Genomic DNA, 16536 nt, shown 5'->3' with positions numbered 1-16536 from the left:
GAGTATATAAAAAAAAAAAGCATAAGAGAGTTGCAGTCAGGAATCTGTGTTGACCGGCTTGCACCCACAACCATCTCTTGCATTGTATCTGGAAGCTTTGAAGCCTAAAGAGCCTTTGAGAGAGAGTTGAAAGGTGGTGTTTTTAATCAAATATTCATTAAGTGCAAAGCTGGTGTGGCACCACTGGCAACCTTTAGCCACTGGTACTTCTATCCTCTCACAGGCGCTCGTCAGAAGTGGCCAGGCAAAACCCCAAAAGCCGTTTTCACACATGAACAGAAACGTTCAGAATAAAATATAAACAATACGGGCTTGTCTTATTTAACAGTTGTTCACACTGGGACTTCACAGCTGGAGATTTTCTGCTAGTGATTCGCTCTGACAGCGTGATATTTGAGGTAGGGAGTGCAGAGGAGCACACTTTGCACAGGAGGTGGGACATGACGCACCAAATATAGACAACTGAGAGTTTTGTTCAAAACATGCACCTCAGATCTTACTTGTCTTTACTTATTCAAGTGAAAAGCTGTAAAAGAAATGCCCTTACAGATGTCTTCTACTTTAGATTTTTAGTCACACTTAAATGGTTCAGGTCTTCTAACAAGACTAGGATAACATGAGTAAATATAACACTCATTTTTTCAAATGATTTCATTCATAAACCAAAAGCTATTTAAAAACACAGTCATCCTATGTGGCCTGGTTTGCTTCCTGAGCTAAGCTAAGCTGAAGCAGACTTGGGTTATGGAGAAGGAAACACAAGAAAAAACAAAATAAAGGTTTTGTAGTGGCCTAGTTAAAGTCCAGACTTAAATCCGATTAGGACGCTGTGGAATTACCTTAAACAGACTGTTCATATGCGGAAACCCTCCTAATGAGTCTGAATTAAAAACATTGAAAAACAAAATAGCAAAGAAGAGTTGGCCAAAACTCTTAGATAATGATGCAATAATAAAAATATGATTCTAATTTTAATTTTGGAGTTACTCAGGTTATCTTTGCTACACATTCAAATTTGTTTGATGATCTGAAACATTTGAGTTTGACTGAAAAGCAAAAACATTAGAAATCTGTAAGAAGGCAAATACTTTTTCACGGCACTAAACAGGTGAAAAGAGGAGAATAATCTCTTATACCTGGGTTGTTTTATTTTCCTTTAGCGCTCCAGAGGATTTGTCAATATGTGCGCACATTCCCACATCTTTGAAACTAGAAGTTTCAAAGATGAAACTAAGAAGATAATTTCCCCATGCACTAAAGACACGCTTCAATCCACACACAGTTGTAAAAAAATAAACATTAATTCTAGCCTTGTTATAAAGCAAAAAGCCCCCAGGTCTGTTTACTTACACTGCTGGTTCTCATCTTCAGGTGGTAAATGAGCCATGTGTAATTGAACTCCCTCTCTTCAGCATTGACAGATTTGGGATGAATACACACCTTTCCGTCAGCGTGGGTGTACACCTTTACCCTGAAATGAACGAGACGTTACAGAGTATGAATGATAAGCAGCAAGTATTTCATCTCTGATTCTCTGTTTGCCATCAATACCTATTTGTAATGTAAGGGAATTGTTTTTAATGTCAAAAGGTGAAAAAATGTTTTACTAGCAGAGATAAAAACCAAAAAGCTGTCGGTGTGCATTTAAAACAACTTACTTTGTATAAATCACTAATATGTTCATTAAACTGACAGGATGGGTTTAAGATAAGCAAGTAGGGCAAATTTAGCTTGTTGTTTTTACAAGTAAGCAAAGTTTATTTGTGGTTACATAGTGCGTAGGGACTAAATCTTTAGCATTGAATTATGACAACTACATTAGAAACTGAAGACATTCCTCTAAATGTTTTCTGCATTTGCCTAGATGTTTTACAGATGTACATTTTAAATTTAAAACCATTAAAACTGTTAAATTCTCTGTTTGGAAATGGAATGTTGGAGAATTTAAAGATGCGTGCTTCTTTTTGGCATTGAGGCACTCGTGAATGGTAAATGGCCTGAACCTGTATATCGCTTCATCAAGTCCCCAGAGACCCCAAAGCGCTTTACGCTACAGTCAGTCATCCACCCATTCATTCGCTGACAGTGGTGAGCTACAATGTATACAATGTCTTACGACACCCCTGCAAGTCTGGAGGTCTTAGGGGAATGTAATGTAAACGTAAGAAGATGTAAAAACATTTAAAATTGAGTTTGCATTAATGGTTATTAAAATTCAATTCAATTCAGTTTTATTTATATAGCGCCAATTCACAACACATGTCGTCTCGAGGCACTTCACAACAGTCAGGTTCAAACATTCCAATAAATCCTAACCATTGAACAGTGCAGTCAGATTCAGTTATTTATTCAAATTGGATAAAACGTTTTTCTGTCTAAGGAAACCCAGCAGATTGCATCCAGTCAGAGACTTGCAGCATTCCCTCCTCCTGGATGAGCATGTAGACAGTGGACAGTCACTGGCGTTGACGTTGCAGCAATCCCTCATACTGAGCATGCATGTAGCGACAGTGGAGAGGAAAAACTCCCTTTTAACAGGAAGAAACCTCCAGCAGAACCAGGCTCAGTGTGAGCGGCCATCTGCCACGACCGACTGGGGGTTTGAGAGAACAGAGCAGAGACACAAAAAGAACAAAGAAGCACTGATCCAGGAGTCCTTTCCATGGGAAGGAAAAGTAAATGTTAATGGATGTAGCTCCTTTAGTCGTTTCACCTAGAAAGAAAGAACAGATAAACTCTGAGCCAGTTTTCAAGGTTAGAGTCTGAAAGAGAGCACATATAATTAGTTACAGTTAAACTCAGTCAATCGCCATGTCTAGGAGAGAGAAAGGGTTAAACACTAAAAGACAGGGCCATGTGGATCATTGGTAGAAGGTGAGCATTAAGTTGTTGCCAGCAGAAGCTCGGACGATTCCCCTCTCCAGAAAGGTGTCACAGGTAGACACAGAGTCAGGCCAGGTGTAGCTTCTAGGAAGAGAATAGAGAGAACAAAGTTAAAAGCTAAAATAACAGCAAATAATGCAAAATTGGAGAGTAGTGTGATAATGTAGCGAAGAGGGTGAAAGTGGTCATTATGTCCTCCAGCAGCCTAAGCCTATAGCAGTATAACTACACAGATAGTTTCAGTTCAGATTATTTAGTTAAACGGCGCTTATTTACAACAATGTCGTCTCAAGGAACCCCACAAAGGGTCCCACTGATGGTCATTGTTAGTCTGACAGAGAGAGGTATCCCAATCTTTGTGGTTTTTAGAATAACCTCTCTGTCAGACTGCTTATAACCATTGGAAAAGAGAAGAAATGGAGGGTGTGTTCTCAAACTGTGTTGTTTTAGATGGAGATGTCGTACGCTGTCCTACAATGGCCCTGCCCTCTATTGTTGTTACCTGTGGGCTCCCATGAGAATTTCTTTCTGATTCCTGAAAATGTGACCATTCTGCAGTTGAGTGCAGTTAACAACACAGATAACAAAAACCCATATTTTTTATAGAAGTAAGGAATAAATAGCAAAGACGAAAAACACACTCTTTATTTAGAGGACTGTGAGGGTTGTACTCAAACCTTGTCCAACTATTGAGCCTCCCACCTAACAGAAGGTCTGAAGTTCATTTGGCAATTTTCTGATTTAACTGAATCCATTTTTCTTCAACAAGTAATATGTTCCCAGGGCCACATAGGCAGCAGCACAATCCCAAAGCATGAACAATCTGGCTTCATATTAAAATGTTGGACAGAGGACCTTTTGATGAAACACCACAAACATGTTCCAATCATTTCTCAGTTCTTTGTGACAAGAAAGTTACATTTTGTCTTCATCTTTCACAAGAAACCCATCACCTGCGGCTGGATTCTGAGGCGAGGTTACAGGAGAGATTTGCTTCTTATGACCTTTTTGTGAATGTCAATGTGCTGAATGTGTGAGTTAACTGCAAAGCTCTGTGGTCTACTTAATGTCCAAACCTTAACTTGACCATTCCTAATGTTGGATACACTGGATAACAATTGCAAAATTAGAACATGAGGAAATAGGTACTTAAACACTTTATTTTTATAGTTTAATTTTAAGTGAGCAGTAACTCACTGGTCCTTTGACCTGCATTGGTCCTTTGACCAATGCAGGAAACCTCCAGCCAGCAGATTGTTGGAATAAGGCCTGAGAAATGAGAGCATTTATCAAGCATGGTCATTTCTAAAAACAAACAAAAAGAAGAAAAATTATAGTAGTTTAAGTAAGTTCAATGTATTCTATATGATAAGCCAACACAAAGTAGGGCATAATTGCCAAGCATGAGGACATGTATGAATAGTTTTGGGCGTGGCGCTGCTGATGTAGGGGTTAAGTGCGCCACCATGTGCAGAGGCTATAGTCCTCAATGCGACTGTCCCAGGTTCAAGTCCCAGACCTGGCGACCTTTGGCGAATGTCTCCGCCTCTCTTTGCCCTCTTTCCTGTCTACCTACTGTTAAAAAAATTAAAAATAAAAGCCTCTAGTGCTGCATAAATATATATATATATATATATATATATATATATATATATATATATATATATATATATATAAAGAATAAATAGTTTTTAAATTTTCTCACAAATAATCTGGAAATGTAGCATTCCTTTGTTGCAGCATTTCTCACCAAGGCCAAGAACTAATTTGACTTATAAGCTGACTTCTGAAAACAATTGGTTACGCTGAATAATATTTAGCTGTACTAGTGCAAACAGGGCTGAATACAAATGCATTCACATACTCTGATCCCAGTGGTATGAAAACTGACATGAACAAATTTGCTGAGAATCACTGAATCCAATCATACACATTTAGCTTGTTATTCTAATTCCCTCAGAATGCCTCCTGTCATGTCTGCTGGAGAACAGAAAGGAAGCTATAAGGTCTGATAACCATATCGAAGTTTAAAGTGACACCCTGTCCCAAATGTGTGTATGCCAGCAAAACAGAACCGACTGCTTAACAGCAGAGAACTAACTGTAAGTACCAGACAACAGTCGGATTTGGTAACAAAGGAACGAGCCCTACAGTAGCAATTAAATAATTTCATCTTACAAAGAGCTAACTTCATATGCAAATAAAGGAACATTCAATGCATTCATAAAGGTGTTGCTAAGCACTGAAACAGACAAAAGGGGGACCCCTCTGTTATCACAGTTTTTGTTTAAATACACATTTCTGTGAAAAACTATTTGACCCCTTACAGACTTCTTTAGTTTTTGCTTTGTTTTAGCTCAAACTAATTTATCAGACAAGGACATACAGAGTACAGGTACAGAAAAAAAGAACGAAAAAAAGCTAAATATTTTTGTCACTTATTTCGGAAAGTGAAACTTATTAAATAGATTTATTACAGTGTGACATATTTCAAACCTTTATTTCCTATAATCCTGACCATTATGGCTCACAGATAATGAAAACTCAAAATGCATCGTCTCAGAATATTACATAAGATCAATAAAATCTTTTGTTTTAAATAGAGATTTCAGGCTTCTGAAACGTATGTTCCTTTCTATGCATTCAAGCCGTGGTTTTAACACCATGGTCACTGAACCAGATTTTGGTATCTTTGGCAGTGGGGACAGGTGCCAGGTCCTACTTGAAAATGAAATCAGCATCTCCATAAATCTTGTCAGAAGAAGGAAGCATGAAGTTCTCTAACATTTCCTGGTAGATGGCTGCATTGACTGTGGATTTCAGAAAACACAGTGGACCAATACCAGCAGATGACATGGCACCCCAAATCATCACTGACTGTGGAAACGTCACACTGAACTTCAAGCAACATGGATTCTGTGCCTCTCCACCTCTAGATTCTGTGACCTTGATTTCCAAATAAAATGCAAACTTTAATGTCATCTGAAAAGAGAACTTTGGACCACCAGACTGTGATTCAGGAGTGGCTTAACACGAGGAATGTGATATTCGTAGCCCTGACAATCGTCTCAAGGCTGTGGTTATCCTGGTTGCTTCCTACCACACTTCTTCCTTCCATTTAACTTTCTATGAATGTGATTAAATACAACACTCTGAAGAAACAGCCTCTTTAGTGATGTCTTACCCTCCTTGTGGGGGGTGTAAATGACTGTCATCTGGACATCTGTCAAGTCAGTAGGCTTCCCCATGATTGTGTAGGTCATAATATGGCCGTTACATAACATTTAGACATTAAAAATGCTGTTTTTAAAGTCATCTTATCTAATATTCCCCTTTTCTGACACATTGTATTTTGGATTTTTATTATCTGTAAGCCATAATCATCAAAATTACATGAAATAAAGGCTTGAAATATGTACGTGTATGTGTAATAAATGTATATAAGAGTTTCACTTTCTGAAATAAGTGACCAAAAATTTATTCTATAAAATTATTTTGGAAGTATCTGTAAATACAAAATGCAGTTCTCAAATGATGATTTCATTTATAAAGGTTAAAAAACTGACCTTGCTCGAAAGAGCAATTGCCCACCAGGTTAAATCATGAATCAACTAATTATTATTCACACTTTTTGGAAAACTAAATTATATTTCACAAGCCACAGTCATGGCCTGATTGCTGTCAACTCTCATTTAGTTAGAACCTGTCTGACTACATGAAGTAGGCTAAAATATCTCAAAAGGCAATACATTGTGTCCCTGTTCTAAATAAATTCAAGCACAGATGATTGATATCTATCAGTCTGGGAAGGTTTACAAAGTTGGGACAGCAGCAAACCTACCAAAGTTACTCTTTAAATGACTCTTCCAGGAGGTCAGAAAATATCCCAGATCAAGATCTGAAGCACTGCAGGCTTCACTTGTCTCAGTTGACATCAGTGATCGTGACCCCACCATAAGAAAGAGAAAGGTGAAAAACATCATCCGTGGGAAGGTTCCAGGGACAAAATTGCTGCTGACCAAAAATAACATAAAGACACCTATCACCTCTTATTAAACATCTGATGGTAGACTTTTGGGAAACTACTATGGGGACTGACTAGACAAAAACTAAGCTGTTTTGGAAGATGCGAGTCAAGTAACAGCTGGTATATAACAGAGCATACTGAGCTGATTCTGATTCTGAAAGTCAAAGCTGGTGTTGTTAGTTTGATTGACTGGTGCTGCTTCTGGACCTGGACAACCTGTAATTGACAGAACCAGAACTCCTGCTCTCCTGTAGAAGATCCTAAATGAGAAATGTACAGCCATCAGTTTGTGATCTTAACATTGAGCTAAAACTGCACAATATATCGCGAATATCGTCATCACAATATCAGTGTGTGCAATATTCATATCGCAAAGGACTGCTTAGAGTGCAATAATTATTGACTAATGTTTTTGAAGAGTTTTGAAGTTGTATTTTCTTCACTAATGCAATATTTATCCAGTGTTGTATATCGAATATCCAGTAGGACAGAGTTTCACGGCAGCAAAAGCTCAAACCAGACACAAATGATGTTGCCAAAAATGCTAAAGGTCACATAGTAGTAAGTAGTAGTAGTAGTATGTACAGATTAGAAAGGGAGGTAAGAAAAAAAAGAAATAAATAAAAGACATGTATCGCACCTGATATCGTCATCACAATATTGACAAATATTATCACTATCGCAAGATTTTCTAATATTGTGCAGCCCTGCATTGAGCGTGGAATAAAATTTCTCCCCAGAGATATGAATGACTCATTGCCAGTTACTGCAAACAATCAGTGACAGTTGTGGCACCCAATGGGGGAAAAACAAGTTATTAGGTTCAATGGACAATTACTTTTTTATAGAGGGACCAGCTGGGTTTCAATAGCTTTTTTTTCGTAAAAAAGTGCGATGGACTGGCGATCTGTCCAGGGTGTACCCTGCCTCTCGCCCATGGACTGCTGGAGATAGGCACCAGCTCCCCCGCAACCCACTATGGAATAAGCGGTAGAAAATGACTGATGACTGACTGAAAATTTTATTATTATTTGAAAACACTTTTTTTTTTACTCTGATAATCTGAAACAAACAAACAAAAAAAAAGACATATGTAAGGGGACAAATACTTTTTTACAACACTGTATTGTATATTGCTTGTTGTGTAATGTTTTGTTAGGTTATCTGAGTTTATATATAATGAAATATGATATATAAAACAAATGCCATTGCCAAAGCCATTTATCCTTTGCACACAGGTCAAAGCTGTCACTTATGACAGCTGCCTCAGGGCACCTCTGTGAGTGCATTGATCTTGAGCTGCAAAAGTGCCTTTGTTTTTCTGACAATCTTTCAAACACAGTTGCTGCATGTAACCATCACAAAACCCTTCCAGAACTCCTGCTAGAAGTCTGGTGAATGATTGTAATGCTAGCGCCATTTGTCTTTCAAGAGAGGAAAAAAAGTGATCATTTACTTCTCAGTCGTGAGCTTCCTTGGACTGACAGACTCACCCAGGTCTCTTTTGGCTGTGAGATGGTCTGATCATGGCCACCTTAGGGTACAGTCCAGCCACAATCACTGCCTTAATTAACTTCTCATTATCTGAGTAAAAAATAGACATTATTATTTAATGAAATACTGTTCTATGGATAAAATGTCTGATTTAAAAAAAGGTATGAATAAAAAAAAAATATCTCCTTCTTACCTGAGTTGACATTGGATTTAGGGTCTTTCGGATCCTTGCTGCTGACAAAGCCAGCATGCATGAGATGTTCGGCAAACTGACCCTTCATGTTGTGTAGCATCTAAACAATAAAAAGGATAAATTACAAGGGTGTAATGAGATCTTGTGATATTAAAATGGCACAATAATTCTTGTCAAAGTGAAGTCTATCCTGCGTAGCCTTATTCAGTTTCCATTAACATATGATTTCGTCTTGTGGAGAAGTCCAAGTGTAAGGCAAATATTATAAGACCTGGATATGTAGGTGAGTTGTTAAAGCTCAACACCCTTTTGTATGTATGTTTAAGACTCTTCTGTTGGAGTAAGTAAGGAAGAGTTCTCATGGGTTTGCTGATTATCATTTAGCTGTTAGCAATAAGGAAGCCGGATGCATGGTAGGCATGGGCTAATATGACATTTTCAAAGTATGATAACCTTGAGTAAAAGTAACATGATTTCAGGCTAATAATGTATAAACACTAACATTGCAAATAAAAATGTATAATATTTCCTTTATTTAAGAGTGAAAAAAAGTTTATTTTGTCTTTTGCAAACGAGTAAAAAAGTGTGGGAGCCTTCTTTGAGTCAGAATCAGAATCACTTTTATTGGCCAAGCTTGCATGCAAGCCAATAAGACATTAAGGATAAATATATAAACTTTAGAGGAAATAACACAAGATAAAAAGAACAATATGTACATATACAGGTCCTTCTCAAACTATTAGCATATTGTGATAAAGTTCATTATTTTCCATAATGTCATGATGAAAATTTAACATTCATATATTTTAGATTCATTGCACACTAACTGAAATATTTCAGGTCTTTTATTGTCTTAATACGGATGATTTTGGCATACATCTCATGAAAACCCAAAATTCCTATCTCACAAAATTAGCATATAATTAAAAGGGTCTCTAAACGAGCTATGAACCTAATCATCTGAATCAACGAGTTAACTCTAAACACCTGCAAAAGATTCCTGAGGCCTTTAAAACTCCCAGCCTGGTTCATCACTCAAAACCCCAATCATGGGTAAGACTGCCGACCTGACTGCTGTCCAGAAGGCCACTATTGACACCCTCAAGCAAGAGGGTAAGACACAGAAAGAAATTTCTGAACGAATAGGCTGTTCCCAGAGTGCTGTATCAAGGCACCTCAATGGGAAGTCTGTGGGAAGGAAAAAGTGTGGCAGAAAACGCTGCACAATGAGAAGAGGTGACCGGACCCTGAGGAAGATTGTGGAGAAGGGCCGATTCCAGACCTTGGGGGACCTGCGGAAGCAGTGGACTGAGTCTGGAGTAGAAACATCCAGAGCCACCGTGCACAGGCGTGTGCAGGAAATGGGCTACAGGTGCCGCATTCCCCAGGTCAAGCCACTTTTGAACCAGAAACAGCGACAGAAGCGCCTGACCTGGGCTACAGAGAAGCAGCACTGGACTGTTGCTCAGTGGTCCAAAGTACTTTTTTCAGATGAAAGCAAATTCTGCATGTCATTTGGAAATCAAGGTGCCAGAGTCTGGAGGAAGACTGGGGAGAAGGAAATGCCAAAATGCCAGAAGTCCAGTGTCAAGTACCCACAGTCAGTGATGGTCTGGGGTGCCGTGTCAGCTGCTGGTGTTGGTCCACTATGTTTTATCAAGGGCAGGGTCAATGCAGCTAGCTATCAGGAGAGTTTGGAGCACTTCATGCTTCCATCTGCTGAAAAGCTTTATGGAGATGAAGATTTCATTTTTCAGCACGACCTGGCACCTGCTCACAGTGCCAAAACCACTGGTAAATGGTTTACTGACCATGGTATCACTGTGCTCAATTGGCCTGCCAACTCTCCTGACCTGAACCCCATAGAGAATCTGTGGGATATTGTGAAGAGAACGTTGAGAGACTCAAGACCCAACACTCTGGATGAGCTAAAGGCCGCTATCGAAGCATCCTGGGCCTCCATAAGACCTCAGCAGTGCCACAGGCTGATTGCCTCCATGCCACGCCGCATTGAAGCAGTCATTACTGCAAAAGGATTCCCGACCAAGTATTGAGTGCATAACTGTACATGATTATTGAAGGTTGACGTTTTTGTATTAAAAACACTTTTCTTTTATTGGTCGGATGAAATATGCTAATTTTGTGAGATAGGAATTTTGGGTTTTCATGAGCTGTATGCCAAAATCATCCGTATTAAGACAATAAAAGACCTGAAATATTTCAGTTAGTGTGCAATGAATCTAAAATATATGAATGTTAAATTTTCATCATGACATTATGGAAAATAATGAACTTTATCACAATATGCTAATATTTTGAAAAGGACCTGTATGTGTATGTACGCTCAATATTAATAATAAAAAAAGGCAGGTTAAAATAGTGCTTAGTGCAGAGAAACATGTGCGAGAGAGACACATAACCTTATCTTCAATTCAGCCAGAAAAAAACTCATTCAAAGGACATTAAACTGTAGGAACGTTATGACGGAAAACTGCTATAAAACCATAGCTTTGATAATGGAAGATCCAAGTTATAGTTTCCTTCACATATCCTGGTACCGATATCTTGCCCAGTGCTCGACAGAAGAAACAGTCCCCAATTGTAAGCCAACAGCAGCTAACATTTAGCTGCTAATTACGCTAAGGTTGGCATCTGCTTCGGCGCTTCCTACCAGTATTAAACTGGAGGATTATTTTAGAGTTTTGTATTAAGTCTGGACTGCATATGATCACCTCAAAATTTAAACCTGAAATGAAAACCAGAAAGTGGTAATCCTAAGTTTTACCCAAAACTGTTGCTTAAAAGCTCGTCTTGCCTTGTTAACCCAATATTGCTTACCGTTTCTGTTTGTGAGCTAAATGTATCTTTACACTCCTGCAACTACTTATCTTCAATCTGCCAGATGCCAAATGTGAGAAAAATCTTTGCAATCAGCCTGACTCACCTGGAGTGTGTTGGCAGAAAGGAAGTTGTCCCAGCAGTACTCCCTCTCATACCTGGCCCCCCGCTGTTTGGCTTCCTCCCATCCCTGCCAGTCAGTGTGCAAGGAATTTAGACAGAATCAAGCCATACAAAGTCAGGGTCATTGCAGTTGGTTTTAGTTACCTTAAAGGCATAGACAATAGTGAGGTGGTCACTCTTGGAGTCTCTGGACAGAGTCCTTCTCCTCATGTCCGCCATCTTTTCTTTACCCTAAGAGGGACAGATGATTTTCCAAAGCATCTTTAACTACGAATCATATATAAAAAGTGCGACTGCAGTAATGTGCTGAAGTTTATGTGTGTGGGTCTGCTGTCGATGTTGCCTTTCATGTCTGTGAGCGCAGCACCCTACCAGGGGGATGAAGAAAGGGTCTTTGAAGCTGAGCGAAGCGGCAATGGTGAGTACAGGGTCGAGGCATCCTAGCAGAGCCCCAAAAAGGATCAGTTTGCCAATGTGCGGCTCCACAGGGAGGCGTGCCAAGTGGAAGCCCAGAGCTGTCAGATTCTCTGCATGGTCCAGGGCATTCTAACACATCATGTCACAAAACCCAGAAGAAAATGCTTCATGTCATCTTGAGCTCAGGCTGATGTTTTTTTTTTAATGACATCCATCAAATCAAATGGTAGCAGCTTTTTTATAATCATTGTTTTCTTTAAAATAAAATCTTCTAGAAATAGTACATTGAAACTACATCTCAGTCAAAGAAAGGGACATTGTACTGATATTGGCAGCATTATGTAATTAAAGGTGAAACTGGAGGGTGATTAACTGAATGACTAACAGAAAGTGAATATGAAATGATTCAATCATTTTACAAATGGACATCATTTATGTGGCCGCTTTGTTGGGAGGACTTCTTTTACTGTAGTTTATCTGATATTTATTCCATTTTCAGATAAAGACTTGAACAGTGTCCTGTGAGATGTTCTAAGCTTAGGGCAATATTTATTTGCCCTAACCCTTTCATAAATGTCTCGGCAGCTTCATCCCTGATGGGTCTCCTGTGATCCTTAGTCTTCATGACACTGTGTGTTCACTAATGCTCTCTGCCAAACCTCTTTGTTCTTCACGGCACAGTTGGATTTACACTGAGATTAAATTACACACAGGTGGACTTTATCTACTAACTGGGTAATTGGTTGCATTGAATTTTAACAAGAGGTTTCAGATTAAAAGATGCTGAAGACACATGTACACCACACTGTTTAGATTTGTATTAATTACATTTAATTAATATTAAAATGTTGTCGTATAAATGCATAAATGGTCTTGCTCCTTTTACTTCTCTGATTTACACTGCCATAGCTTCTTTAACGAGCGCTTAGATCAGCCGACCAGCTGCTTTTAGTCGTCCCAAAAACTAGACTGAAACTCAGAGGAGATCCCAAACTTTGGAATACATTGCCTTCAAATTAGGAATGTAACAATGTGAAAATGTGGGCCAGTATTTATGTGCTATATTAATATTGCTGTTATGGTCATTAACCAATATTTACTGATATTATATATGCCTCCCTACCATTTCGACAAAAAAAATAAAAAAATAAAAAACGGCACATTGCTGACATTGCTTCTCTGCTTCAGTTAAACACTCGACAATCCTGCACTGCATCACTATTACTGTCACATCACCAAACAAACACCACCTGCCCAACTAAGATGTAGTTCCACACTTTGCAGGAATATATGAGCCCTGTTAATTCCCTCTGAAACAAACTATAGGTGGTTTCCTACCAGGTCTGTGAGGTTCTTGATGGCGAGGTTGACTGCCTTCTCACTCGGTGGGTCCATGGCCTTTTCCAAAAATCGACTAATGGAGCCAAGCTTCAATATCTAAAAGGGTGTACATCATCTAATCAGCCAAAGCATAACATTGTACATTACAACCAAACTATGTTGCTTGCAATAAGGTTTATGTGTGTCACTGTCCAAGAGGCTCGCTCAAAACGCACTTTGAATGTGTGTGACTCTACACACATTTGCATGAAGCCACTTTAATGTGCTTCCCTTAGTGCCAGGAAGAGAATAATTGTGATAAAAGCTGATTCTGTGAATGTCCACATTCACTTAAAACGCATTCATTTCCACATAAAAAACACAGACTTTTAAATTCACCACAGAGTAAAGAAGCAACCACATATCCACTCTCCAGTTGACAAAGAGGGTGATGTTGGAGTGTCTGTGCATTAGAGATTCAGCTCAGGGTCTGCATGTTGTCAGAGTGTCTCTCACTCTGAGGTTAGTCTGATGCATTAGTCAGCCTCTCACCCACTAGCTTAAAAAAAAAAAAAACATATTACACACTTACTTGAATTTATTGAACTGAGCTGGAAGAAGATGCAGGCTAGAAACCACATACACTAAAGCTGCTGGTGAGAACAATCACTTCAAACACTGGAGCCGACTGAACTTTGGCTTTATGTTCCATTAGCAATGCTTTAAACATTTTTGACTGCACTATGAGGATTCAAAGAGACAAACAGTAGAGCTCAACAAGCAGCCAACTGAGAGAAAAATAAACTGTTCATGTATGAGAATGAGGCCGTGAACAGAAATGATTACATTGTTCTAAACAAGAGAAACAGCTGGAAGAGGGGCGTGAGTCAGACTGGGATGTCTTTACTCAATTTTAATTAGGTAAAAGAGGCTTCAACACCAAGGACGACCAGCAATGACTAACCCTTCACCTGCTGTTTCCTGCAGTTTACAAAAAACTAATTGATAGCGTGTCAGAACAGTACACACATCCATCATCTGCATAAATTTCAAAAGAAATTTGATGAGTCTAGATTTAAACCCTGTTCCAGAGTGATGGGCACATCAGGGTAAGAAGAGAGGCAGGTGAAGTGATGCACCCATCATGCCTTGTGCCTACTGTACAAGCCTGTGGGGACAGTGCTATGATCTGGGGTTGCTGCTGTTGGTCAGGTCTGGGTTCAGCAACAGTATGTGTTCAAAGAATGAGGTCAGCTGACTACCTGAATATATTGGCACGGGCATGTTCCAAGATGACAATGCCAGGATTCATCAGGCTCAAATTGTGAAAGAGTGAAAACTGACATTAAATTCAAATGTGTGCACCGTATTCATACTTCTAACATACACTGAAGTTGTAGTAATTATACCACCCTAAATAAAGAACGGTTCAAAGGCATAAAAGCTCCGAATTAATATGACATTTGCGCAAATGTTGGGCGTATGTAAACGTCTGACTGGTAATGAAAAAAATTCAGTTCCCAAGCCAAAACCCTCTCTCTTTCTCCCTTCATACACCACCTTTATCTGCAAACAGAGCTCCTCCAGCGGTGTCCTCATAATTTCAGGTAATTGATAGGCTTCCAGCAGGCTGGACCTAAGCCCATTGTACAGATGATAGCATTTTCCTGGTTGCACCCTGGATATATGTATAAAAAAAAAAAAAAAAGATCAAGAGAGTCAGATAGAAACAGAAGAAAAAAAGATTACATGTTATAGCAGTCCTGTTACGAGGGCTTAATTTGAAAAATCAGTGGGATGAAACTGCACACAGTAAGTGGCTGCTGCTAATTGGGCCTTGCTGCACTTTGATGTCAGAGCAATCTAACACAGCAGACGTCTCCAGTCGCAGAGTGGAAACAACCTGAGAGTGTCTGAACTTTGCCTCTCTCTGTGTTTGCAGATGGGTAAGCAGTAAAATGTGGACTACTGAAAGAGACTTATGAAAAGCTCACAGGACAAAAACAATTTAGCAATAATTCCCCTATATTAATGCAGGACACCCAGAAGCAGCAATGTGAAGTGTGCCTTTATTCTAAAATAACACCATGTGTAGGAATGGAAGTACCTGCCAGCACGTCCTTTCCTCTGTTTGGCGTTGGCCAAGCTAACCCACTCAGCCGTCATGGTGCTGATGTTGTTGTCAGTGTCAAAGTTGGTTTCCTTAATCTTGCCTCCATCGATCACATAAATGACATCATCTATGGTGATGCTGAGAGGACGGGTGAGGGAGATAAATCGGGAGAGAAAAGAAAGAAACTGAGATGAAACAAAAACAAAAAATTACACACTTTAAAGCAATCTTTTAAGCATATTTCGAATTTCTTTCAAATTAAAAAATATTTTAGCTCTTTGGTAGATTTAGAGTCCACATTTGGTGGAGTGATATGGGTTGCGGCAGCTTCCTAATTTGTTTGGTTTATGTAAATGTGGGGCTCTGTGAACGTATCGTTTCTCATCCAAGCCATGGAGACAGTATTTGTGATCAAGCCAAGAAAAATATGTTAATTAGCTTACAATTAGCTTCTATCCCGGTAATGACTGGCACTCTCAACGTTATTGCTGGCACAAACAAAAAAGCCACACTTAGAAAAGTAATGGACTTGCAACTAATCATGGAAAAAAACATACACACCTGGTCTCAGCTATATTGGTTGCAATCACAATCTTTCTAACTCCTGGTGGGGGTCTCTTGAAAACCTGAGAGGATTTGAGAAGAAAGATGAAACGGAGGGTTTCTGATGTTAAAATGGGATTGTGTTGGTGGACACGAAGATGATCAGAGAAGAAAGAAACAAAGGAGAAAGCTTGCCTGCGTCTGATTAACAGTAGGCATGAGGGAGTGCAGAGGGATGATGACAAACTTTTCTGTAACACAGGACATAAAAGCAGAGCTCAAACAAAGCACCAGCAACCATAATAATAGGACAGCTGGAGAAATGATTTGTAAATGTATGCCCTATGCTATTTTTATTACTGTTAAGAATAATAATTGGCCATGCGTCTTGCAAACGGTCCCCTTTAAAACATGGCAAAGCAAATAAATATACAATAGTTGCCACCAGATATCTAAATGCACTGTATAAAAATTCCTCTCTGACTGACATTACGTCAGACTAAAAATTTATGTAACAGGTCAGTTATAAAATCATTTCTGTTGGCTAAATTCCTTAATAACATTTATTGTAAACTTCCCTTAAAT

At 39.0% G+C, this 16536-nt stretch overlaps 1 protein-coding gene across 1 annotated transcript in view; it reads right to left on the bottom strand.

The window, feature by feature from the left end:
* The window catches only part of dhx36 (DEAH (Asp-Glu-Ala-His) box polypeptide 36), a 42244-nt gene that overhangs the window by 2417 nt on the left and 23291 nt on the right, over positions 1-16536 (bottom strand). The window contains exons 14-24 of the mRNA XM_047391103.1: positions 16147-16202; positions 15970-16034; positions 15403-15546; positions 14856-14973; positions 13314-13412; positions 11931-12104; positions 11703-11789; positions 11542-11625; positions 8598-8697; positions 8404-8494; positions 1351-1471 (exon numbers count right to left, since the gene is read on the bottom strand). Of these exons, the coding sequence (XP_047247059.1) occupies positions 1351-1471; positions 8404-8494; positions 8598-8697; positions 11542-11625; positions 11703-11789; positions 11931-12104; positions 13314-13412; positions 14856-14973; positions 15403-15546; positions 15970-16034; positions 16147-16202 (1139 nt within the window). The remainder of the gene's footprint in view (positions 1-1350; positions 1472-8403; positions 8495-8597; positions 8698-11541; positions 11626-11702; positions 11790-11930; positions 12105-13313; positions 13413-14855; positions 14974-15402; positions 15547-15969; positions 16035-16146; positions 16203-16536) is intronic.

This window comes from Girardinichthys multiradiatus, chromosome 18 (genome assembly GCF_021462225.1).
Source record: "Girardinichthys multiradiatus isolate DD_20200921_A chromosome 18, DD_fGirMul_XY1, whole genome shotgun sequence".
Lineage (NCBI taxonomy): Eukaryota > Metazoa > Chordata > Actinopteri > Cyprinodontiformes > Goodeidae > Girardinichthys > Girardinichthys multiradiatus.
The sequence above is the reverse complement of the archived record's forward strand: the minus strand, read 5'-3'. Positions and strand labels throughout refer to the sequence as shown.